The sequence below is a fragment of the Falco naumanni genome, chromosome Z (genome assembly GCF_017639655.2).
Source record: "Falco naumanni isolate bFalNau1 chromosome Z, bFalNau1.pat, whole genome shotgun sequence".
Classification (NCBI taxonomy): Eukaryota; Metazoa; Chordata; class Aves; order Falconiformes; family Falconidae; genus Falco; species Falco naumanni.
In genome coordinates this window covers 47,129,409-47,155,987 of record NC_054080.1, presented here as the reverse complement: position 1 = coordinate 47,155,987, position 26,579 = coordinate 47,129,409, and the positions used below count along the sequence as shown (strand labels likewise).

The 26,579-nt window shown below is 37.1% G+C and overlaps 1 protein-coding gene across 1 annotated transcript in view; it reads left to right on the top strand.

Annotated features, from left to right (window-relative positions):
- The window catches only part of ALDH1A1 (aldehyde dehydrogenase 1 family member A1), a 58,592-nt gene extending 32,841 nt beyond the window's left edge, over positions 1-25,751 (top strand). Inside the window, exons 5-15 of the mRNA XM_040580021.1 lie at positions 1,580-1,720; positions 5,126-5,255; positions 6,329-6,390; positions 8,385-8,513; positions 13,295-13,408; positions 15,071-15,173; positions 15,726-15,910; positions 19,031-19,195; positions 21,087-21,244; positions 22,784-22,858; positions 25,130-25,751. Of these exons, the coding sequence (XP_040435955.1) occupies positions 1,580-1,720; positions 5,126-5,255; positions 6,329-6,390; positions 8,385-8,513; positions 13,295-13,408; positions 15,071-15,173; positions 15,726-15,910; positions 19,031-19,195; positions 21,087-21,244; positions 22,784-22,858; positions 25,130-25,202 (1,335 nt within the window). The 3' untranslated portion in view covers positions 25,203-25,751. The remainder of the gene's footprint in view (positions 1-1,579; positions 1,721-5,125; positions 5,256-6,328; positions 6,391-8,384; positions 8,514-13,294; positions 13,409-15,070; positions 15,174-15,725; positions 15,911-19,030; positions 19,196-21,086; positions 21,245-22,783; positions 22,859-25,129) is intronic.
- Positions 25,752-26,579: the final 828 nt, after the last annotated feature.

The following is a 26,579-nucleotide window of genomic DNA, read 5'->3' as shown; positions in this document are numbered from 1 at the left end:
TTTTCTGTAAAGGTCAAGGCGTACCTCCCAAGTCACATTGCAAAGCTGTAAAATATTTATGACAGAGGCAAGAGAGAAAAAACCAAACAAACCAGAATTAAATATTAATTGAATACAATTTTCTGAGTCACAGATAAGTGATGAGGTATTTAATGACATTCTGACAGATTCTGAAAAAATGCAATTGCTTTTAATCTGGTAGGTTTCAACTACCGGATCTAAGTGACCGGTCAGTATTACCTCATAGTAATGGCTGTGCTATTTGTAGAGACCCTTCCCATCTTTTTCCAAATTTCCTGGAATGAACCTTGGGAAGTTCGGGGGGGCCTCCTGCCTAGCTCATCTGTGCTGGGCTTTCCAAGCCACTTTTCCAAACACACAGACTCCCTGCTTTTAAAAATTACCTGCTGGCTAACAACATTGGTTAAGGATTTCTGGTGAATCTTGGTGATGAGATCTTGCTGTGAACCAAAATCTGGCTAAAATTTTGAACAATTGACTTTGGTGTTATCTTAGTAAACATCGCTGAGCTAGTCAGCCTTGATAGTGATTCCCCTGCAGGAGAGACTAGCAACCAGCAGTACAAAAAAAAGTTTGAAAGAAATCCTCCAACCAATGCATGCAAATTGCTCAGGAAAATGGGCCATGTATAGATATTTTTTTTTTTCTCAGAATTTGTTTTTAATTTCCAACAAAAAACTGGAATAAACCTCCTTTTTATGTCATTGCTTTCCTGGAGAAACTTTTACAAAAATTTTGAGCTATAGAATTCCAAGTAATAAAAACCTTTTCTCAGTAGATTTCATAATTTAGTTTTTTATATTCTGGAACAACCTTGCAGAGGAAACAGTTTCATACAATTCATTGTAGATTAATTTTCCTGCTATAATGAAAGCCAAATGATAAACAATAAATTATGCTATAAACACCATTAATGGACTGACAAATTACCTTGCTTAATGCAAAGACAATGTTTAAACTTTAGAATATTTAGGCTTAGCATTTTAAACTTAGTCAACTGTTAAAATTATTTAAAATACAAATTTTCCTTAAATCTTTCAAAAACAACCGCATCAAATTGTCTTCCTCAATAATGAATCTCTGTTCCTGTTATGAAACATTCTAAGGAACAGATTTTTCTAATGTGGTCTTTAGCACACCACCAGATACTTTTAGATGATGTTGAGTACTTAAATATTTAACTTAGAGATTTGGACATCTCTTTGTATATAAAAAAGATTAAATTGCATCAGTAGTGTAATTGGTGGGTGTATCCCCAATTACAGACACTAGAAGGCAGAAGGTTTGAAAATCTGAAGTTTAAAAATAAAGTTCCTTAATATGTTTTTGTTTTAGAAGCTTTGAGAAACCATCTGTTTCTCATACAACTTCACATTGCTGAAATGATAAGTGTTTGAAAGAAAATAACCCATGTATTTAAGATTACTGTACTAATTCTGATTAGATTGGGGTTGGTGTCCCTTATTTAACTTGCAGAACACCTCACATGTTTAACAACCAACAAGACTGATCACAGAATCGATTATTGATTATAAAAGTTTATCTGTTTTCCCCACAGGCAGATGTAGACAAGGCTGTTAAAGCAGCTCGAAAAGCTTTTGAGCTTGGGTCACCCTGGCGTACAATGGATGCTTCAGAGCGAGGAAGGCTCTTGAATAAACTAGCTGACTTAATTGAAAGAGATCGGCTGATTTTAGCTGTGAGTATGATACATGAACAAAAAGACTGGGAGAAAAGCCTATGTCCCGGTTTTTAAAGAAAGTTATACACAAGCATGACATGGTAAATCCTTGGAAAGTCAGGTTGTCTCAATACTTGTTTCTCATCTCTATTGCAAATGGATTTCATTAAACTGACTTGCGCTTTGGTTTATTAACACACCCCCCACACAAAGTACTTGAGTATTTGATTAGCTTTCAAATGATACTTAAGCCATCTACAATCAATGCAGTTTCATTTGTCTATTCTTAAGGACACACTAGCATAGACCACGTGCTTGACACTTGTCTAAATCAAAGCCTGAATCAAGGCCTAAACTCTAAGCCTAGCTCAGCTCTTACAGACGGTACAAGTAAGCATTTGGAGAAATTCTGAATATCATGGCTATATATTTTGTTATCACTGGTCCTTCATTAATTCCAGCTTGCAACTGGCAATGAATGAAAAACCTTAATCAGAACCAAAGGCAGCAATGAATTACTTATTAGTAGGAAGAACATGGTGAGGTGGGAATGATGTCCATCTTTACCATCTACTGTGCATTGGCCATTTTACCACACTTAACAGCAGACACTTAAGTTTTAGCACCACCACCTACAGATTATGCAGCAAGGCAAGAAAGAACATTTTTTTTTAAATGCACTACCAATTTGTTAAAGTGTAGTAAAACCCCCCTCATGGTTTAGACCCCACATATGTTGCTACAATTAAGATGATCTCTTTGCTATTTCAAGCACCTTCTGCAATTAACATTTAGGAAGGATAATTGTTTGCAACGTCCTGAAAATGAACCCTGGTTTTCTGCCAACAGCAGCAAAAATTTTAGAGTAGGAGGGAGTATCCGACATTGCAGATAGTCACTCAGACTGATCTAGCTACAGTTTGAACTACCTAGCCATTAGATCGAAACCGCACCATCAATAAGCTCATAAAATTCAAACCTTCAAAATAAGTAAAACCTGCAAGCAATCTATTGCCCATTCTATTGTCCTTATGGCTGTAGTATAGGAAGACACTTGCTTGTGTCCCAAAAAGGTTTTTAAAATAAAAATGAAAAATCGATGGAACTGAGGTTATTTCCTTGAGCTCCAAAGTCTGCAGCTGCAAATTTACACTTTTCTTCAACAAAGTTATTTCTCTAATAACCCTGATAGGTTATTAAAGATAATTGTTAAAGATAGGGACTCAGGAGGAAACGGGTGGCTAGAATGTCTGTCCTCAACAAAGTTAGATTTATTGGAATTGAGAGAGACAAAATTGTAAGAGTTATATTTTTAATAGGAAAAGTGTGCTCCATTACAAGTTAAATACTGTGTAAGTTGGCATTTGCTTCTTTATTGTACAGCCTAAGGCATTACACATGCAAAAAGGATGGAGAAATAATCTTTTTTTCCACAGGAAAGCTGAAACATTAAGTTAGTTTTTGTTCCCGCCTGCCATTTTTGTAATATGGAAGTATTGTTTTTCTCTAGGGCTCCTCTCAAGTTAATTTTACTGACCTTGTTTTTAATTCCTACACCTTATTTGCTTTATTAACTGCTTTTTCCTTTTAGATAAGGTGTGTTTGAATCGAGTGCTTTTCAGACTCAGTCGAAATCAGGCGAGATTTTCTCCACTCACAGCTTATCCTAACTGCAGAACAAGTACTACAGAATTGCAAATAGCCTTGTAAACACTAGAGGTCAAAACAGACCCCAAAGCTCATTGCAAAGGTATTTTTCTGTGTCTGTGCATGCGGCCAGGATCAAAACTATTCCATTTCAGTGTTTCATATAATGACAAGACGCCTCCTCTGAGGCTCCAGAGGCTCAACAGTCCTATAGGTAGGCTACTGGAAGAATAAGTCAAAGCAGGGTACTGAAAGAGCCAGAGAATTTTGTTTCTTAGATTTCAGTCTGTTGTGATGTTAAAAGCTATAGCTGGTGAGTTCAAAGCCAGAAAAAAAATAATTCTCCTATATCCAAAAAGAACAAAACAGTGCCAGACATATTGCCTGGAATGGCAAGGGTATATCTCATTTAATAAGTTCCTTGTTGCTGAAAGACATCAAGCATTGCTAGCTCCTCCATTTGTTCTGTTCTCTTCCCAAGTATGGTATCCACAATATGTCCAGTTATCTACAACTGTGGGATTCACAGGGCAGTTGTTGGTGAAACATTGTACTTGCAGGATCAATCTGTAGACTCAGCCTGCAACCCTGAAGAACCTTTGATATACAAAATAACAAATTTTGAAAAGAAAATAATATTTATAAGATCTGACTAGACCTTGAAACTATAGTTTGAGGGTGTCCTACTAAGTATCCTAACAGGATTGTTCACAAAGCTGAAGATCCCCAGTGTCTCCGTACTGGGAAACTTAAGAAAAAAAATTCTAGCAGTGTCAAGAAGATCTTGACACTATTTAAGAACTGTACATGATCTTTAACTAGATATCCAAACAATCAGGGGTGTTTAAACAACATTAATCCTCACCACAGTCCCTAGACATGGCTGGAAATCAACAATGTTTAGTGCTGGTGTCTATGGAATCATTAAAGTGTTGTGGGTGAAACACAATTGCCAGCTGAAAAATTATAGATGTTCAATGAATATTTGCTGATCATTATTCTAAATGTTTATATCTGTCTGGCATGGAGGTCCATGGCACGGAGAGTCAAGCCTGGCTTCAAATAAGACCAGTTAGTTCACTCAGTTAAAGATTAGCCAATAAAAGACAGTCTTTTCTAAGCATTTATTTTTCGTAGTGAATTTTTCTCAGTTGAGTGTACTTGATAGCTCAGACCTCTCCCTTGCACATCAAACACTCAAGGTATATTTAGGGTATTTTATTCCATGCTTTGAGTCTTCTTGGTCATATAAGTTGCTAATCAGGGGTTCATTAAGCACCAAGAAAGATGTTTCTTAATAATTAAACGTCACAGGATCCCAAGTTAATGTTACTGATGTTTCCAGGAGACTACTGCCTACCTTGGGTGTCATTGGAAAGCCACCTGTTTTATTTTCATCAGTTATTTGCACAGTCTCCTAGCTGATCATTTCATCTATACTTGTAGAATAGTTAATATAAATTAAAACAGTGTAACTGATTCAGATATGGAAAATTTTGGTTTTTTCAGATGTCTCATCATTGCAAATGTGCCATGATCATGATCATGTTATCTACATAGCTCACTGTGAATGAATGATCATGAAAATTTCTCATTTGTATATTGCTACCTTTGGTTTTTCAAATGCTACATGTCCTTCAGAGAGGAATTAATCCAAATGTTTGTACTGAAGCTGAAAACTTCTGAACTCAACAACCAAAAGCTAAATTACAAAGTACAAGCATGAGAACTATTATCCATAATTGATATTAACTTTGTAATTGCTGTTTTCTGCAGACAATGGAAGCCATTGATGGTGGGAAACTCTTTTCCACTGCTTACCTAATGGATTTAGGTGCCTGTATCAAAACATTACGCTACTGTGCAGGCTGGGCTGATAAAATCCACGGCCATACTGTTCCAATGGGTGAGTAGTTTTGAGATAACAGAAGTACACAACTGAAGTCAATGTAATCCATAAAAACCTGCCTATTTGTAAATGTTGTGCAACACAAAATGTATCTCAAATAGAAAATATTTTAGATAGTTCTTTATACAGATTATTGAAGATTTATCATACTGCTTCTTTTAAACATTTAGTGCAGTTATTCACATTCATTTCTTGTTTTATACACCACTAATAAGTACTTCATTGAACAAAAGATTTTAGCCTGTATGCACATCTAAGTCTGGCAGGTTACTTTTGCGTAACAATATATAGTTTATACAATGATACAGTAATGAAAACCAGGTATTTGTTTATTAAAGCTAAGATTAGCATGAACAGTAATATTTGTTTCAGTTATTGGATAATTTATTAGGAAGAGTACTGAAAGACAAGAACGAGGAAACATTCCTTTATTTTCTGAAATTTCATTCCGTTCTTTCTCCCATTAAGCAGCTCTATGAAAACATTGTTTCTAGCTGCCTTCTCTCAGAAGGACAAAGAATGGTAATAAAGAAGGAATTAAGGAAAACTGGAGTGATAAATACTTCCAACTTTTTTTCCGTCACGTAAATCTCTACACTAGGCTTAATGGAACACATGTTTATTTGAATCAAAGAGAATTTTATACTTAATGGATTTGATTTAAGCTAAGATCTAATATTAAAAAATGTCTGATATGTACCTAGGATTGCAAGTAGCTTTTAAAAGAGTACCCTAAAAAAAAAAAAAAAAAAAAAAAAAAGGTGATAAAAGAAAAAAGCAATGAGGAATGCTCGTTGATGTGCTGTGCATACCATATTGAGAAGCAGGGCTATCACTGCAGAAAGTCAGTCAGGCTGGCAGAATCAAACCTTGGAGCTATGAAGAAAGTAGATATTGAATCCAGATGCACTTTATGGTTACTTTTTTGCATAGCTGAGATTTTGAAAACATCATTTATAAGCAAAATTGTATCCAGCTAAGTTTGGTATCCAGCTTTATCTTCTTTCTGATTTAACTGTTTCTCAGAAGAGCTTTGTCCTGAATATCTAATTTATTTCTTCTTCCCCTAGATGGAAACTTTTTTACATTTACTAGACGTGAACCTATCGGTGTGTGTGGCCAAATTATTCCTGTAAGTAAGAGCCACTTATGTAAAATACAAATGTTCCTGTAACAAATGGAAATATTTTCAAAATTTTGTCTATGTAAATGCATTTGTGAAATATTACCAATCAGAAGATTTCCAATCCCAAAAGATAAAGACTGTCCTGAATACTCATCAAATTCTGCAGCATGGAGTTTTTGATGAGTCACTCCAATCTAGCCTTGTCTCTGTCCTTTCTCTATATGGAGGGAAAACAAATCTCAAAACATTGACTGGTGGATTAGCTTGAAAGACAGAATTTTGTTTTGCTGGAACAGAAGGAATTAGAAATAAACAAGTAGGAGAGAGTAATATAAGCTTATAAGCAATAAGTTCTTCAGGACCTGGAATATCTGTTCTGCTCTGTACAGCATCCAGACTGCTGGATCTTTGTTTATGACCAAGACTCATTCACCATGTTGATGGTACAAGTAACAACACAAAGAATGCGTCCAATAAGTACGGTGATACTGATCTGCATGTTTCCAAGTGTCTAAATTCCCAGTTTTGAAGCAATGTGAAGATTCAAAAGGCCTGCCTGAGTCTGAACATCCAAAACACCGAGGAGCTCTTAAATTTGTTTCTGAGGTATAGACAGCTTCAGTGGGTTGCTGTGGAAATGATTATATGCACTCAACACTCCCAGTCCAAGCACCTCTTTGCACATGGTAGGCATGAGCAGCCTGACCTGAACTGCTCAACAGCTTATCAGATCCTGAAATACTCAGCTTGACTATCAAGTTTGCTCAGACATGTGGGTCCCACAAATTCCTGATGTCCCTAATTTGAGCTTGCAAATTTGTTATCTCTGTAGACCACCACATTGATTTAGAGAACATCACTGGAATAAGTTTGGATCCAGCCCCCAGGATATCTTGGGAATCAGCTGGTTTAGATTCTCTTGTAGGCCAGGCACAAGATATTTCATGTAAAGCACTCAGACTCAAGATATGCTAAATAACTAGAAACACTAGATATGGCCACTTCTAAAGAAAATTGTATCCTGGAAGTATAAGCAATTAGTTGAGGACTAGCTTCCCTCATAAAATGTTCAAGGACTTCTGAGTATATCTTTATTTTCTGCCCATTGAAATGTGAACCCACCCAGTTGGACATTTTTACATTAACCAATGGTGTGAACGCTGCAGAACACTTTTGCTAGTTCATAATTTCTATTTCCTTCCATGTCCACATTTCCATTTTAATGATAAAGATCCAGAAAACCCTGTGATCCCTTAATTTGTGTTATTTGTGCTCCCATTATTTTTGGGAGTGGGGTGAAACTGAAATTAGATAAGGAGACAGATAAAGAACAGTTGCATGTATAGTCCTCCAAGCCTTTCTGACATAATAGGTAACAACCATTAACTACCGTTTTCTCTACTTTCATAAAGGTAAGGCACACTGCATCTTTTATATTGAGGTTCATGGACTCAGCGCTTCCATAACTATTAGAAATATTTGCAAAGGGGTAACCTGTTTTTCTTTCATCTACATTGTTACTCATACTGCTGAATAAGAGGACCAAAGGAGTCAGCTGCTCTATGGTCTGGCTGGACTGACTACAACAGAGAGCTGACAGTGAAACATCCAGGGAAGAGGGCAGGGAAAACGTTATGTGTTATTACCTTGCATCCCTTAGAAAACTGATGACAGAATTGATAATTTAAAATAGCAAAAATCCCAATTTCACCACTAATCCAGCAACTTTCTGTAAGGCTTTGTTAAAGGAGTACATTATTGTCTCTTGAGCTGATCACCTCGACTCAGATATACCAAAATCACTGGTCATTGTATAACATGGCTTGCCAGTTGGTTTTTCAAAATATCTCCATTCTGAAAAAAATCAATAAAGAGTTCAACTACCCAGTTGAAAATTTGTGCTATTAAAAAAAAAAAAAAAAAAAAAAACCAAACCAAAAAACCAAAGGCATTTTGGTGATGTGTTAGAAACAGGATACACCTTCTCATCTGTCTTTCAGTGGAACTTCCCATTGGTGATGTTCATCTGGAAGATTGCCCCTGCCCTTGCTTGTGGAAACACGGTGGTTGTCAAACCAGCAGAACAAACTCCACTGACTGCACTTTACATGGGATCCTTAATTAAAGAGGTAAGTCATCAACAGAGTTTTTTGCCCTTCTCAGAAATTGAGTATACTGCATCTGAAATACCAGAGGTCATTATAAGCCAAGCTGTCCTCTGGAAGTCCTTCTCATTGCATGTCTAGCCTTGCACTATGGAACTTACTTTACTCTAAACCAGTGAAGCAAATCCAGGGCAAAAGCATACGTATTTCAGCCTAGTCCACATACACAACAAAAAACACAATAGCAATTTAGTTCACTCCATTCCTTGGCAAACATTTGTGTTACAAAAGCACAGTACTATTCAAGGTCAAAAGAAAACAAGCAGAGTACTTAGAGATGGGTGGCAATGATTTCACTGGCATAGTTATCACAGAAAAGGTCCTGTTTATACAACTAATTGTTATTATTTTCTACTTGAACAAACTTTCCATTCACCTGGGTTTAGCATTAACTGTGGAATCAAACTGGTGACTGCTGCTAAGCTTGTGAACACTCTTCACACAGAAACTGGGAGAATACCCTATGTGTTATTGAACATAAGGGGTGTGGTAGTTTCTCAAGTGTCTCAAAAGTTGCATTGACTATCATGCCTAGCCCAGGAAACACCCAATTAAGAACAGTTAAAGAGTTCAGCTATCCTGTTTCCCAATAAAATCAACAAATGTACTCAACATGTTTGAAGAGTTGGCACAGACACCAATAATCACCAGTGCAGCAACCTTGCAGAGTGTTAATGGAAATGACTCAGCACATTTTATTATTCCCCTTCAAAACATTTAGCAGAACATACTTTACGGTCATTCATAATGTTTCACAGAAACTAAACCATAAAATCATACAATCACAGAATGGTTTGGGTTGGAAGAGACCTCCAAGACCATCTAGTTCCAACGCCCCTGCCATGGGCAGGGGACACCTTCCCTTAGACCAGGTTGCTCAAAGCCCCATCCAGCCTGGCCTTGAACATTTCCAGGGGTGGGGCATCCACAGCCTCTCTGGGCAACTTGTTTCAGCAATTTATGACCCTCACAGTAAAGAATTTCTTCCTAGTACCTAATCTGAATCTACCCTCTTTCAGTTTAAAGCCATTTGCCCTCATTCCACCCTTCCAAAAAGTCACTCTCCAGCCCTCTTATAGGCCCCCTTTTAGGTACCAGAATAGGTACTGCTATATGGTTTCCCTGGAGCCTTCTTTTCCAGGCTGAACAACCCCAAATGTCTCAACCTGTCTTCATCAGAGAGCTGTTCCAGCCCTCTGATCATCTTTGTGGTCCTCCTCTGGACTGACTCCAGCGGGTCCATGTCCTTCTTATGTCAGGGACTGCAACGCTGACCGCAGTACTCCAGATGGGCTCTCGCAAGAGCAAAGCAGAAGGGGAGAATCACCTCCCTCAGCCTGCTGGCCATGTTTCTTTTGATGCAGGCCAGGATATGGTTGGCTTTCTGGGCTGCAAGCACACATTGCCAGGCCGTACTGAGCTTCTTGTCCATCAGCACGTCCAAGCCTTTCTCCTCAGGGATGTTCTCTGTCCATCCCCACCCAGCCTGTATTGGTGCTTGGGATTGCCATGACCTATGTGCAGGACCTTGCACTTGGCCTTGTTGAACTTCATGAGGGGCACACAGGCCCAGCTCTCAAGCCTGTCAGGGTGCCTCTGGATGGCATCCCTTCCTTCCAGCATGTCAACTACACCTCACAGCTTGGTATCATCAGCAAATTTCCTGAGGGTGCATTCAATGCCACTGCCCATGTCACCGACAAAGGTGTTACACAGCACCAGTCCCTATACCAACCCTTGAGGAATGCTACTCATCACTGGTCTCCACTTGGACATTAAGCCATCAATGGCAACTCTTTGTGTGTGACCATCCAACCAATTCCTTTACCCATCAAGTGGTCCATCCATCAAAAATGTATCTCTCCATTTTAGAGACAAAGGCATTGTGCAGGACAGTGACAAATGTTTTGCACAAGCCCTGGTAGATGACATCGGTTGCTCTTCCTTCATCCACCAGCATTGTAACTCCATCACAGAAGGCCACAAGATTTTTCAGGCATGAATTTCCCTTAGTGATGCCACGTTGGCTGTCAACAATCACCTCCTTATCTTCTATGTGCCTTAGCACAGCTTCCAGGAGGACCTTCTCAATGACCTTGCACAAAGGTGAGACTAGCCTGTAGTTTCCAAGGTCTTCTTTATTTCCCTTTTTAAAAATGGGGATTTTGTTTCCCATTTTCCAACCAGTGGGAACTTCACTGGACTACAGTACCTTCTCAAATATGATGGATAGTGGTTAGTCACTTCATCCATCAGTTTCCTCAGGACCTGTGAATGCATCTCTTCAGATCCCATGGACTTGTCACCTTCATGTTCCTTAGATGTTCTTGAACCTGATGTTCTCCTATAGTAGCTGGAGCACTTACCGGTGAAGACCAAGACAAAAACATCATTGAGTACCTCCGCCTTCTCCATGTCCCAGGTAACCAGGTCTCATGTTTCCTTCTGGAAGGAGTTCATGTTTTCCCTAGTCTTCCTTTTATAACCAATATACTAATAGAAGCTTTTCTTGTTGCCCTGGATTTCTCTGGCCAGCTTTAATCCTGTCTGGGCTGCCTCACCTGGTTACGCGTTCATATTTCACAGAAACTAAATGACTATCAGGAAGGAGCCAAGTCCTGCTGTAATTACATCACATAGTAAGTGCTATTAGACAATACCGCAGGGGAAGAATGCTTTAAAAACAATATCAGAGATAACAGGTTGCCCAGAGAAGCTGTGGATGCCCCAACCCTGGAAGTGTTGGCAGCCAGGTTGAATGGGGCTTTGAGCAACCTGGTCTAGTGCAATGTATCCCTGCCCACAGCAGGGGGGGATGGAACTAGGTGGTCTTTAAGTCCTTTCCCACTCAAACCATTCTATGGTTTTATGATACCTTCTCCATTAATTTTTAACGATATGTATCAGAGGGTATATTTCTCTGAAAAAGCAACTTTGTAGGAAAGTAACTCAGTTCTGCTTTGAGCATAATGAACTATCTATTCTAGTATTCTAACTTCCTGAAAGGAGGGCTCAGAAGCGGGAATGTGAACAGTGGTTCATTTTGGATGCACACTTACAACAGTATGGTAATGACTGGTATAATATTAGAGCATTTTTAGTAAAAGGCAAGATAAATCTCATTTTAGCCATTCATTTACAACTAACTGAGAAGCTTAAACATTTTGTTACATTTTATATATAACAAAATATAAAGTATATAGAATATATTTTTATATATAGCTTTAAAAAACGAAAATATTATTCTTATCAAGTCCTTCAAGATTTATTCCCCCAAATCTAGCTGACTTTTAATTTATACCCAGATTACCCAATGTTGGAGCCCAAAGTCCTGATAGTGATCAAAACCTCAAAGATCACTTCAGTAACTGCTTTAGACTTTTTGTGAAACTACTTGAAGATACAATTTAACTTGCTATTCTTCATCTGTCCACATTAAAAAATATATATAGTCACTTTTGTTAATCCTCACTGTCTTTCTTAGTAGTCCTCACAAGAGTCATTTGCTAATACGTAGAGAAGAGCTTCTAATACAGACATAAGAATTAAATGCCCGAAGTGAGACAGTGTGTGTAAGTCCCATGAAAAATATTAGTTTCTCTGCAAATTATGAAACACAATGCAAAGCAAATAGAAGGAACCTCATTGTCTTATCATTTCCAGGGTAAATATTAATCTGGAACATTAAATGAGCATAAAAATCATGGACAGAATGTATCTGAGCATGAACATGCAAGGGACAGAAGTTGCTCAAAGTAATTGTCTGGTATCCATAACGCAGGACATGAGGTTTAAGAGCTGTAACTCACCAGCTGAAACTGATCATTTTCCAAATAAGACTGGAATCTTTGCATGTAATTCCAAAGTCCTGTTTAGTGCTAAAAAGAGATTCATTTCAGTGATAATACAGGAGACGCACTTCTTTGGTCTTTTAATTCTATGCTTTCTCTGCAAGTGCCATTGAGATTCCATAGCTGCTCCATAGCTACTGGGAAGTCAGTCCCAGTTCACACATCGTGACAAGCTGTTGGAAGAAAAGAACTTCTTTTGCCTATAGATGGAACATATCTAATACAGAATTGGTGGGAAGCTATAGGTTTGACTTGACCCACAGGAAAAGCCTCTTTAAATAGAAAATTTGCAGGCTATCTCAGGTAGCCAGCTTTTTCATGCTTGGTACCTGATCTGCCTCTTTTTTGCTGTAAACTCTCATGTTGCCCACTCTCTACTTTCAACCCACATCCAGAAGAAAAAGCAAAGACATTGAGTTTGAAGTGAGATTTCCATCATATTTCTTAATAGAATTTCAGTGTAATTCAGCAGATCATTAATTAAATTCCATCTAGCATAAGGGGTAATGAGCAAAAGTCAGCAAGCACACCAGATATTTCAAATAGCTTTAAGGAAGCAGGCATGAGACTAAGCAATCTTTTTCTTTGTACATCTGACTGGGGGAGAAAAGAAAAAATAAATGTATTCTTGGCAATGGCACTGAAAAATAAAATGTTCTTTTTGTAAAAAAAAAAAAAAAAAAAAAGAGCCAGTTCAATAGCCTAAAATACAGATGAGGGGGAAAAGGGTGTAAATCATGAGAGAATGAACACATTTTGGGCTCTAGGGCTGAGAATAACTGTATGACCAGGAAAAAGTAGCTGGAGAACTGAAAAGGGAAGTAAGACTGTATGGATATGTGCTTCTAGTCATTATCCTTCCCCAGATTTACAGGCTTCTCTCCTCCAATTCAGGTAGGATTTCCACCTGGAGTTGTGAACATTGTACCAGGCTTTGGACCCACCGCTGGAGCAGCAATTTCTCACCACATGGATGTAGATAAAGTAGCTTTCACAGGCTCTACCGAGGTACTATAACGAATACAAGAAAATATAAGCAGGAAATGTACCCCTCTGATTCCCAGTGATGATTTAATATCTAACTTGTTCTGTGTAATTATTTTAACTTTTTTCTTTCTTTTGGCTGCTGGTTTGTTAAACAAAGTCTGTTTAATGATTTGCTGGTTATTATTAACTTCAAACATATCTAACAGTGTTTGTATTGCAAGAAAGCCCTTCAAACAGAGGCACCCCATGAGATACAGTAAGTTCTAGTATACCAAGGTTAGTTTAAGTCTTGTCCCTTAAAAAGATAACATTTTCATAACTGTTTGCTTCTTTTTATAAGAATAATTATTTTTTTAAATGCGAAATGTGAAACAGGCTGTGCTCCATTCTATTTATTTTTAACAACAGCAGGATAGTAGGAAGGTACTTCAGAAATCTCATTCCTGGTTCTGCACATTCTTAGGTAGGGTGGTGGCGTTTTGGTATTTGAATGATACTGATGATCATCTAGGTGGTCTCAGAAGTGTATTTGAATACATATCAGTTTAATAATTGGAAGGGAAGTAATTTCTGTTCAATTTTCCTAACATTCACTCTGAAGAACTGTGAGTGGTATGACTGAAGATTTCTCAGTGCAGGCATTAAATAACTGTATCCTTAACACAGTATATTATATTATCTTTCTGTATGCATGCTATGTGGAAGAGCTGCCAGCTGGTCTCTTAACTTCTTGGATATACACTCCAAAGATAAATATCATTGCCTAATGTCAAGGATCAGTATACACCAACAGCAAGAGCTGTGTTTACTCTTAGAAACTTCTAGCTCTTAAGTAATGGGGATAAAAAGAAAATAATCTAAAAGGCAACGTATGAGAAATATCCCATGGGTGTTCCGAATGGACAGTACTAACTATGGCTTCCAGTGTCCATGCCCCTCCAAGGCAGATGGACCAGATAGTGTATTCACAGAATTTTGTGACAGTCCTCTTCCTGTAACAGTGTAGTTTAGCAGTGAGAAATTGAAACAGGAAGATGGGCAGGGAGACTGGAGGAAATTATTTGATGGTTGCTACAAATGAGCAGTTGCAGGTTAAAGCCATGAGGGCTACAAGCACGCTTTTGCTTCACAGTTTTTTCCAGGACAATTCATATAAAGTAGTTGCTTTAATTATGCTATCAATGGAAAGAAGCAGGGTAGGGGCTCTGCCTCACAGTGTCCATTTCCTCTTCTTTCTTCTAAGGGAGAAATTGGAGTAAGGAAGAGTTGGCTATACAGGCTTTTCCTGTATCAAAGTATCAAAGGGCTTTTCCATGTATAAAACAGAGGAACTTCTCACCTAATGGGAGTAACTGGCTGAGCAGGAATCAGTGCTTACTTTAGATGACAGACACAAGCAAATAGAGTGGTGGTAACGAAAAACCCAGCAGACATCTTTAGCAGTTAACATGAGTGTGTCCCGGGGGAAACACTTCTGGGAAGCATCCCTGGTTTGTAGACTGCAAGTCACCTACAACCTGACTCTTTAAATTTTTTTAATTTTTTACATTTATTTTTCATTTCTACAGTTACTGGGATACCAGCCAACTGTGAACTGATTTTCACTTCTGAGGAACTCAAAGAAGTGTTATTGAGGTCATAATAAACTTTTTGAGATAAAGCTGTTGTCTCCCTACCTTTTAGGTTGGCAAACTGATTAAAGAAGCTGCAGGGAAGAGCAATCTGAAGAGAGTTACATTGGAACTTGGAGGAAAAAGTCCTAACATTATATTTGCAGACGCAGACTGTTAGTAGCATTTTTGTTATATAAACCTACTACTTTTGCAAGCCCCATGTTCTTTTTATTTTCTTTGTCAGTAAATTATTTGTACCTGTTTAATGAAGGAGTAAGTTTTAATGTTTTCTTGTCACGCCATAGTTTTAAGTTAGATAACCATCAAAAATTGGTGGCTCCTGAAAGGATATGAACCTCTGACAACCTGTCTACCCTTACCGTAATTAAGGATCATCCTAATACAACATGAATGCAGAATGAAAAGCAGCTAGATGGATCTTATACTTTCTAGCTGAATACTCCACTTGTTACTGCTGATAGGGCAAATAATGTTGAATCTACATTTCACACAGAAGAGCTGAATGTGTGTTTGTTTACATGTACTGTGCTATGCTTGATAAGAGTAGTTTTTGACATAAGTCAAAGGATCAATATCTGTTTTAAAGGGCCATAAAAATAAAAAGTGCTAAAAATGGAAATTATATGAATTGACCATGGTTTGTAAAAAATTTATGACGTGACCATTCAGGCTTATGATCTGGTGAACTCTGCATTTCTTTGCAGTGGACGCTGCTGTGGAATTTGCCCATATTGGTCTGTTCTACCACCAGGGACAGTGCTGTATAGCAGGATCTAGGATTTTTGTGGAAGAGTCTATTTATGACGAGTTTGTTCGTCGGAGCATTGAACGAGCAAAGAAGTATACTCTTGGGGATCCTCTGTTGCCTGATGTACAGCAAGGCCCTCAAGTAAGTAATGTTACATGTTTCCAATATAATCATGACATGACATCACAGTTTAATATACTTCTAAACCTACTGTTGCATTAGTTCCAAGAATAAGTACAGTTGTCTAGTGGTTAGTCTGGAGGAACAGGAGGAAGAAACTGGAGTGATGGCTGGTCATGCCACTATCATAGGCCTAAGGGTGAGGTTCCTTTCTCTTTTCTAGTTCCTTTTGTTATGGAATGGGAACAATTATATAGAATTTAAATGTTTTGAGAAAGCTGCAGAGCAACAGCTGCACAAGTGTGATCAAAGATTGCTAACATTATATTGAAATAGTGCCACTATAAGTGAGTAGCTTGATGAAATAAAATATAATCACGGGGGTTTTCCCCTTTTTCAAGGTGCTAGTCTTTCATTATGCTGCTCTCAGTTTTAGAATATTACAGAACTGAAACGCATCATTCTGTACTTTTTTCTGCTTATGTTAAAAGGTTATACCAACAGATTTCCTAATAAATGAATGCTAAAATGCAACATTAAAAAGCATAGTTTTCACAATGCTGTGGCTTCAGTGGATCACATTAGAGCATCGTTAAATTAGTTTTCATCTAGAGTCTTATTCCCATATCAGCTTGTACTAACAGGATATATACTTTCTTGGCAGAGTTATTATGTACATATTTGATTGCCACAGAATCAAGGAACGCTACTGGAGACAAAGCAAAAGCTGGAGACAAAGCAATTCCTGCACATTTCATAATGTAATGTGTTCTTCCTTGGTTATCACAGTCATTTTATGTAATCAAAGACACCAAGTAAATCAGAAAAATGCATTCCAAGCCACACAGGATTTGGAGAATTTAAAAATACTAAGGATGTTATTTTGATATTGTGCAATGTGTCTTGCTAACAAGCTAATATGTTCAGCTGAATAAATTTAAATACCAGAGGATGGGAAGATTCAAACAAGTGTCTGCTGTACAGCTTATACAAAACTTACAGGAATCTATTCTTATGTTATTGTGGCTTTTCTGAGTTTGAAATTCATGCTAAGAACTTAAATGAGAGATTAAAGTAAGCTTTTATTAAAAAAAAGAAGGTTAAACATGAAAAAAAAAAGCATTATTGGAGACATTTTAAAGTCTGTGATAACTCTTTTCTTCTCCAGTCTCATCATTTGCCTTTCTTGACCTCTTTCTCTTCTTAGGAGCTTTAGCAGAAATCTTAATTTTTTTCACATTAGTAAAGTTCCTCCTTTTAAAACTGGTATGATCCCATTTAATCAAAAATTTTAACCATGCTGTTTAGGTGCATTTCTTTTGTGGTAGTTGTTAAACATCTCTCTTTGTCTTTAAATTCCATGTTGTGCTTTGACTAATTCTTTCTAGAAACAAAACCCGACAGCCTGTATCAGGCATATTCACTGTGCTCCTTTGTCATAGAGCCTCCTCAAAAGCCATATTTGTCCTCCAGTTCCCAGGCCCTCTGGGGCAGCACCTGCCTCAGGCAGCAAGTTTGGGTAAGGCTTTACACAGCAGGCACAAAAGAAAAGCCAAAGACCCTAATGGAATTCAAAAGATCATAAATATGCTAATTCACACATGAAGAAAAATTATGATTATTATAATAACAAAGGTAGTACTGACAGCAATGTGACCTGTGTCATCTAAACCTCATCTTCTCTTCAAGGTGTTTATGCACAAGAGATACTTGGCCATCAGGGTAGCAGAAGTTTTATGTCTTCAGTAAGCAGTAAGACAATTGTTTTTTAAAAAATGACAAAGGCAGTGAACTAAAAATTACCTCCTTATAGATATCCTTATGAATCCATATCCCTATAAATACAAACTTTTATCATAGCTTTAGTTGAATAGCTGTTTAATCTAGTATGCATCTAGGATGCCCCAGAATCTTTGAAAATATTGTTGCATTCTATAACCATGGTAAAACATGTTTTAAACTGAAATAAGAAATTTTTATTGCATGAATAGGAGAATAAGATGTACACCTACTCTGCTAACTGATGGGTATGATCACAGAGAAGAAGCTTCTGCACAAGAGTTCCCCTAGAAATAATCCCACTATCTTCCTGAGCCAGTGCTTGAAGGCCTGAAAGAGTGAAGGAAAGAATCACAAAAATGGAACAATAACAACAACAACAACAATACAAAACAAAACAAAAACAAACAAATAAAAAAAAGGGGTGTTAGGGGCTTCTACCAAACAAACTTTACCACTGAGTTTTTGGTGATATAAATGTTTTGTGCACAATTTCCCTTCAGGCCTGAAGCGGTGATTTCTTGACTTGGAGAGGGGAGGAGAGGAACCAATATGTGATCTTTTTCTAGTCCCCATTTACACTATTTCTTTTTATCCAATTTGCCACTGGAAATTGGAAGGTGTTAGGGAAATACAAGCTCCTATTGTACTGCCACCATAAACCCCTTCAACCAAAGACCCATCATTTTGCTATGTTACAGAGCCAAACTGCAATAAGCTTGGCATATATTGAATTTGTTGGTAGGCTTGGGGCAGAGATTGGCTTCATACCATTAAAAATCTGTCATTTATGCTTCTCAATCCACAAATATAAAAAACTTTATTCCACTATTAAATCAGAATTATCTCAAAACAGCATTGAATTGCAGTTATATCTTATTGTTGCTTTTTAACCTCCTTTAATAGTTTAGGAAAAAAGTATGGCCAGTCTGCCAGACCTAGTGAAGCTCAGAAGACTCTTGCTGGTTAGATCAAGACCTCTGCAGATTTTTCAGAATCAAGCTGAACAATTTTTAATTTGTTGAACTATTAGTGCTTCGCAAGAGTACTGGAAGAAGTATGAAACACACTCATTTTATAGATTTTTTTAATTTATTTTTTTTAACTAAAGAAAACAAGGGTATCAGTCCCTCTACAGCTGATTCTTCTATGTCAAAACTTCTGATTTTTAGCCTATTTGAGAAAAGCCTGGAAAGTTTTGAGAAGTTAGTGACAAGATTATTTACAGGAGTCTCCAGCTGTTCGACTTCAACACATGCAATTGAATAAAGCTGGAACATTGTTAGATTTTGGTTAATGAGTTAGGTGAACAGTTATTATCAGTGTGTGCTGTTTTCATTCTTGTGATATCTTTTCATTTAGATTGATAAGGAACAGTTTCAAAAAATCCTGGAGCTAATTGAGAGTGGGAAAAAAGAAGGAGCCAAACTGGAATGTGGAGGAGGTCCATGGGGAAACAAAGGTTACTTCATCCAGCCCACAGTTTTTTCAAATGTTACAGATGATATGCGCATCGCCAAAGAAGAGGTAAATAAATTCTTGGCAGTCTGTACTCTCACTGGAGATTGTCTGTTTAAATGTCTGTACAAAATATCCATTTAGAAGATCAAGTGGCTACATAAAAACACTCAGTAAATCTGTTCTTCTATTCTGGTGGTGGTTAAAATGCTTTTCTTAATTTCTAATGCTGGTTTCACCAGTGGAGGTGAGGGAAAGGAGTACGTAGGTTGACCTGCCAACGAAGACTCCAGCATACACTGGCAGTAGATAAGAAAATGCTGAGGTTAGGATTGTTTACATCACACCATACTGCCCATGTCTCACATCTGAGAGTTCCAGTAACCTGAACAGAGAGGCAGATTATGAAGGCACAGCTTGTCCACTCTTTGCACTGCCTAAAAGGAGCCACTTAAGTTGGGGTTTGGACACAACAGGCACCAAGGAAATAGTTTGATTGTGCTTCCACAGGCATTTTGTTTGTGGAAATACAGCAAAGCAGACTTTTGCCTCTGCAGGGTTATTTAACCTGGATCAGTTTGCACGTGTTTACACAGCATTGAAAGAGCTTCTACTGACCCAGCTAAGGTGGCGGTGCCAGGGCATCAGTGATCATCTGCAACGAACAGGAGTGAGGAGTGCAGAGCTGCTATGCCATTGAGAAAAACAGTTCAGTAAGCACAGCCTCCAAGTCCAGTTATGACCTCTTCTCTGTTTTTTCACACTCATCTTGATCAACAACTGCTGCAGTTCTGTGTCCTTTATACTTCTTCATACCAGAAAGCTCCTTCACAACTGTTACAAATCTAGGTGTTGCTTTATATAGCCAGTGATACTGCTGATGCAGTCTGCTGAATGTACCTAGCAAGAGTCAACAGGCTGAGCTAAAATGAACACCAGAACATCCAGACTTAATTGTCAAGGGGAGAGAGCTATAAAACAGATGAGAACTGTATGAGAAATAATTTACATTGTTTCTGTCAGTCTGGGAGGCAGGTAGGAAACTTCAGAGATGTATGTTTCTTCACAGATCTATTGGTTTCCTTTGGGTCAGCAGTACAAGAGCTGTTTTTCTCACACTATTTTGAGTGTATTGAATAACGAAACCTCAGAGAGCCAAGGCAATTTAGATATCCAAGTTCTGCAACTCACAGCTTGAACAGTGAGGGAATGTTCAGTGGTTTTCTGAGCTATGTAAATCAATCCCTGCAACTCCAGTTAGAAGCTAGCACTAAACACTTTCTAGGAAAATCAAATTAAAAGATCACAATCTATGGGAACAGCAGTAATCAGATGTGCTAATGCCCCCCTGCCCTGCACAGTCTTGACACTGTGTGGTGGGCATGGGCACCTCTGACTGAGAACATGGAGCAGCAGCAGTGGGAAAGCCAAGCCTTGAGAGACTATTATCTCGCATAACACCCATATGGAAAGCAGAATTATTTGTTTCACTTGGAATATTTGCCCAGTTGTGTAGCTAACTGCAGAGATAAAGGTCTGATAGGAAGTTTAGGGGAAGGAAAAGTTGAATGTCCTTCTCAACTCTACACAAGAAAACACCAGTTTGCTGGTAACCAGTGTAGATATGTAACACACCATGGCTCTGTGTTAACTACCTTTAAGGTGAGTGTCTTTCCATCTTTATTTAATTGTTTTCATTATTTATTTTTCTATTTATTTATTTTTATATTGTTTTATTAATCATTCTACAATATACTATCTTGATTTGCTCCATGCTACAAAAATCTGACTTTTATGTGAATTTATAATGCTTTTTAGAACTCTGTTCTGAGATGTACACTGCTGACTGAATGAATTCAGGAATAAGGCCATCTGACAGAACTAAAATTTTAAAATATACATAATTTACGATAATAAGCTATTCTAATCCACTTTACATGTTTGCATGTGTCTGAAACAGATATTTGGACCTGTTCAACAAATCATGAAGTTTAAAACTGTAGATGAAGTTATCAGGAGGGCAAATAATACTACCTATGGCTTAGCAGCAGCAGTTTTTACCAAAGACATTGATAAAGCACTGACATTTGCAGCTGCTCTTCAGGCTGGAATAGTATGGTAAGTAATGGGGTTTTAAATATTCCTTCAAAACTGCAGGTGACAATGGCAGTACTTGTAGGACATTTTAACACTTTCTTGGGTGGTATATTTTTATATCTGAATTTCTTAACATCTTTAGAGAGGTAGATTAATGTTATCTTCGTGTGCTTCCATTCCCTTCACCTTTCCATACTTAAGATGTTATTAAATAACTACTTCCTGTAAGTCTTCACAAAATTGTCTTGTAAACTTACTAGAAAAAAAGGAAATTGGCTTGCTAAAAAGGAAAGAAAACAAAAGGAAATACAGTAAGTACCACTTTCCTTTCAGTTCAGGACCTGGGCATAGCCCAATACATACTTAATTTGCAGAAATTGCTGTGTATACAGTGTAAAGGAACTAATTATCTGAAGTTCTGTGGCCATTAACCTGGTCAGAACATCCATCTGTGATGGAAAAGATTGATAAAATGTGGTTGAAAAAAAGGAAGGAAACACAAGTAGGAGACAGCTGCTATAGGAACAACTATATCCAGCAGTGGGAAAGAAAGAGGCAGCCTACATGGACCTGGAAAGGCAAAGGCTGAGAGATGCAAGAGTGAAAGTTTGGAGGAATAGCAGACTGAGTCTAATGACTATCACTGACCATGACCTGCATTTCCCTCAATTATTTTAATGCAACAAAAAGAGAACTAATTTTACTTGAACACAAAATCTATGTCCAATTTACATTTTATCTGAAAGAATTTGCAGCCAGCACAAATTCCTGCCCAGGTCCTGTGACCTAAAAGCATATCCTTTATAAAAATGAATTAACAGTTTTGACTTAGGAGTTGGTATCTTTTAAATGTAAAAAAAAAAAACCCAAACAAAATAAAAATGGAGTCTTTGGGGTTTGCATTTACATCATTGCTGGTCTGTCTAGGAATCTTTAACTATGAGCAGAACATCTATTGTTGAAACCAGTAGATTAACAGCAGCAGAAATTATATGATATGAAATAGATAATATCTGATTTGACAATGTTGCAAGATAAAAATAACTTCTTAGTTGAAGAGAAAGATGGACATTCTGCCAAAACTCTTCATACTATAAATTCTCCTGTAAAATTCCTTTTTTTACTCATTACTATATTTTTGTTCTCAACCACAATATAGAATATGGTTTAACACTGAGTAGTATCAATTTTTCCTAACTATATACTGAAGTGGTGCTGGATTTGCTGTTGGAAGTGTACCTGCAGAAGACTTGTGACTAGTCTTCAGTTTGAGAGTTTATGCACTAGTTAGGAAGGAATTTTATCATAACTATCAGAGAAACATGTGACTGCCATTTTGCTTGAAGATCCTTGACGAGCATTAGAACCCTGATCATAGCTGTAGTTTCTGGTAATGCTCTGTTTCTCTGAACTTTCAACATATATATTTTTGCAAATTCATTACTTAGATAGAGTTTGTGAATATTATCACGTCTTTTACAGTCAAAAGAAAAAACCTGATTTTTCAGAAGTAAGAAAAGTCATTTCACACTGTTAAAAATAATTTTTCTGAACTTCCAGGGTCAATTGTTATAGTGCAATGTCTGCTCAGTGTCCTTTTGGAGGGTTTAAGATGTCAGGAAATGGACGAGAAATGTAAGTAAACACTTTTTAAAAGGTAGGTTCACAGGAACTGCAAAGTGGAATTCCAAAATTCAACTTTAAATATTCATAACTAGGATGCCTATTTTGATTTTTTTTGTCGAATTAGTCTATATAGTGTTAGAGGTTTTATGTTGTCAGAGACAATGTCAAGCAAACAATTCCTCTATAAAACAAATAAGAATGTTACTTAGATACACATTTTATCAAAATGACTGATTTTAGTAGCTTGTGATCTACTGATATGCCAAACTGATCATTATATTTATGGTGTACAGATTTTGTCATCTGCATGAAGATACTTATGTGTGTAGTTTGTGGAATCTCCTTTAAATGCTGAGGTTTTGGGAGCACAAGACATTTCAAAAGTTTTGATTTAAACAGGAGTTTTCAGTTTCAAAGTTTTGTGATGACAACAATATTTTTGCAGTATGTCCAGCTTAGTAAAAAGTTATGACAAAATTAGTCCTCAGTAGTCCCTGGACCTTTGGTCTTTTGCTAGATTAGAAGTAGAGGACTATGCAGAAATGACAAGCTAACGAAATTCTTTCAAACTTCTAAAGTTTAGTCCAGTTTCAATTTGAATCATGTCCTGCCTTACCTGTATTCATCTTGACCTTTACATTAGTAAAAGAATCATTTAATTTGTTATGTACTGAAACATTTGATGTCATACATGTTCATTATATTATGTAGGATTATGTCTTCTGGAGGGTTTTGGAACATAAATCACAAGCAGTCTTTTGTCAAAAATGCCATATATCTGGGAACAATGAACTATTTTTAAAACAGTGAATATAAATCAAAACATGTAAATTTTCCCTTTTATTAAGCCAAATACATAACACTTTTATGGTATAATGGTAAAGAATAATGGAAGTAATTAAAAATGTATGTGCAGGTTAAGGGCTTCAGAGCTTCCTTTTCCCCTTTTTTTTTTTTTTTTTTTTTTGAGATAAAGGCTAGGGTTCTCATGCTTACTTTCACTGGTCTCAGTCTGCTCCTGATGTCAAAGCTCTTGCTGATTTCAAAGGAAATAGAGTCATGCCAATGCTGAGAGCTTTAGAAAATGTGAATGCAAAAAACCCCAAATAATTTAGGCCATTACTATCAAAGACTGTTTTGCATTTCCTGGATGCCAAAACCTGGGAGATTATTAATTCTGAATCACAGCCTTTTGCAGGAACATTTTGGGGGGTTATTTGCTGGAAATAACAGGAACACTGTAATATTGTCTATAACCGTGCATTCTGAAGGAGCTAAGCTTTTGTGCAAATTAAGTTTTTCCTAATGCTTTGTTCAAAATCCCAATTAGTGGACCAATAAAAATATTCCTTACAAAACTGCAAGGAAGAAAACCTGTGTCATTGATTTTAAGAGAGGCAGTAATATGTGGGAAACAACTGCACTGAAATATTCAGAAAATCAGTGCATCTAGCCGTTGACTTCCTTGAATCCCAGAATAAAATCCCCTGTATAATTCTTGCAATGATAATACCATTAAGAATTAAATTACTGAATGTCATGTACCAACAGAATGCCTCTTCAAAAATGAAGAGAATCGGTAAACATTTTTGACGGCACAGGAGTCCTGAGCACAGATTTCTGTTTTGTAGACACATGTATCTAGTAAAATGGCAGTAAGAACTGGATAACATTTTAGTGTAGCAATCCCTTACTCTATCAAACAATCAAGTTATGTCTAAATAGCTTGACTGTGTCAGATGTCAAGCATCTAGGCACGCAAGCAAGCTTCATCTCATCGTGTAAAATGTAAAGGTGGAATCATGCTGATAATACGTCATCAAGATTTAAGTGTTTTTCACTGTTTGGGAGATATCATAGTGGATTAATTATGTCCCCCATTTAATTGAGGTGAAGTGCAAATTCTTTGACTCTGAAGAAAACTCTTGACAACAGAGGAAAGCCTTCACAAATAACATGTCGAGCGTATTTGTGAAGACCTAACTTGTGCCCGATTTACTGCACAGGCACCCAGTTTAGATATGCACTAAATTGATTACATGCCATTCTTTTGTGCAGAAATGAAACTGCTCTCTCTCCTACTTTTCTAAGAAAGACAGTTGCTATAGCTTTTAGAAAGGGTTCCAGCAGCAGTCTAGTTGCACAGATGTCTCCCAAATATATCCAGTATACTTGCTATACATCTGGCCAATTACAGAGCACCACTGAAAATTCCATCCAGGACATAACTCATATAAAAAGCATTAGCATAAATACTGCTCTTGGTTCTCTTTTATCTAGGGGAGAATATGGTCTTCATGAGTACACAGAAGTTAAGACCGTCGCAATCAAAATCCCACAGAAGAACTCTTAATGCTGTTGAAGTGCAGAATTTGACATCTTCAAATGAGTCTGAAAAGGCAATCTCAATTCTGAAAAAATTCATTTCCCAAATTATTCATTAACCTTTTTGCTTTCTGATTGTGTGAGAGGTACTTGCTTACATTGACCACATAAAGAATAATGTAGGAAATTCTAATGCAGTTAACAGAAAAGGAAATTTTAATATCTGGTACATAGCTAAGTAATTTTGAAATTCATGTTCAGAAGGAACTATTTTTCATTTTCAGTGGAAGGTCTCTATAGTACTATGAAAACGTTCTTTTTTCAATGTATTCTATTGGTACAGTTTGAATTTATGTGCTTTTATAAATGTTAGATTGCAAGCTCTCTGCATTTTCTCTTCTTTGTGGCCTTAACAAAAGCACTTATGAGTAATTAGCAGATAGATACTTTTCTGTGTCTTTAAAAATAATAAACTTTTTCTAGATATATTACTTACACTACTGAATGTATTCATCATACTACACAAATGTAATCTAGATAGTATTAAACAATATTAAAATCCACCTTCAAAACCTAATATTGGTTCTTTCATTAGTCTTTCAGCCACTAGGCACTACATAGTACATTTTTTATATCCATAAAGAGGCACTACTGTCTTAATGGTGTGTTTAAGCCATCAGAAGTATACTATTTTTGCTATATGGAGACTAAAGTCCCTAATACTTTGACAGTATTATAAATGGAAAAATATGAACACACGGAACACTGGACAATTTGCGAAGAGCCAAAACCTGTCTTTGTAGCAATAAGTATATAAAAAGTCTTAACAGACAACAAGCAAGAAATATTAAAGGGAAAGAAGAGAAGGCACTCTTTTTTGTGATTCATACCTGCTCCATTTACCTGTATCTACATGCCTCCTTATAACTTGGATGGTTTCCTCCCTATAGTCCATTGAGTCCCTTCATCGGTTTACCTCATTTTCCTTTTTTCATGTATTGTTTTATTCTCATAAAGGCCCTCTGCAGATATATATATCCCAAGCTGGCCATAACCTCTAAAGTCTCTTGGTCTGTGCAATTTTGGTATTTCACAATTCTCTGCCAGCACAGCTCTCAGCACCCTCCAACGGCTATTCACCATCAGCAGCTACCAGATAAGCTCTTGGACAGTGGTCTACAGACACCAAATACAGCAATTATATATCCTGCTACTGACAGGGTCTTATTTGCTCTGGACTGTATCCAGAGCCACAACTCATCTCTTATTAGAGAGGGTCAGCCTTAGATACAACCTTATGTACAAGGTCTGCCCATTAGTAACAATACAGCACACCACAAATTTTTAAGCAACAAGTATGAAGAATTTGTACAGTATTGTGAGGAAAGAGGTTTTGTTCATTTGG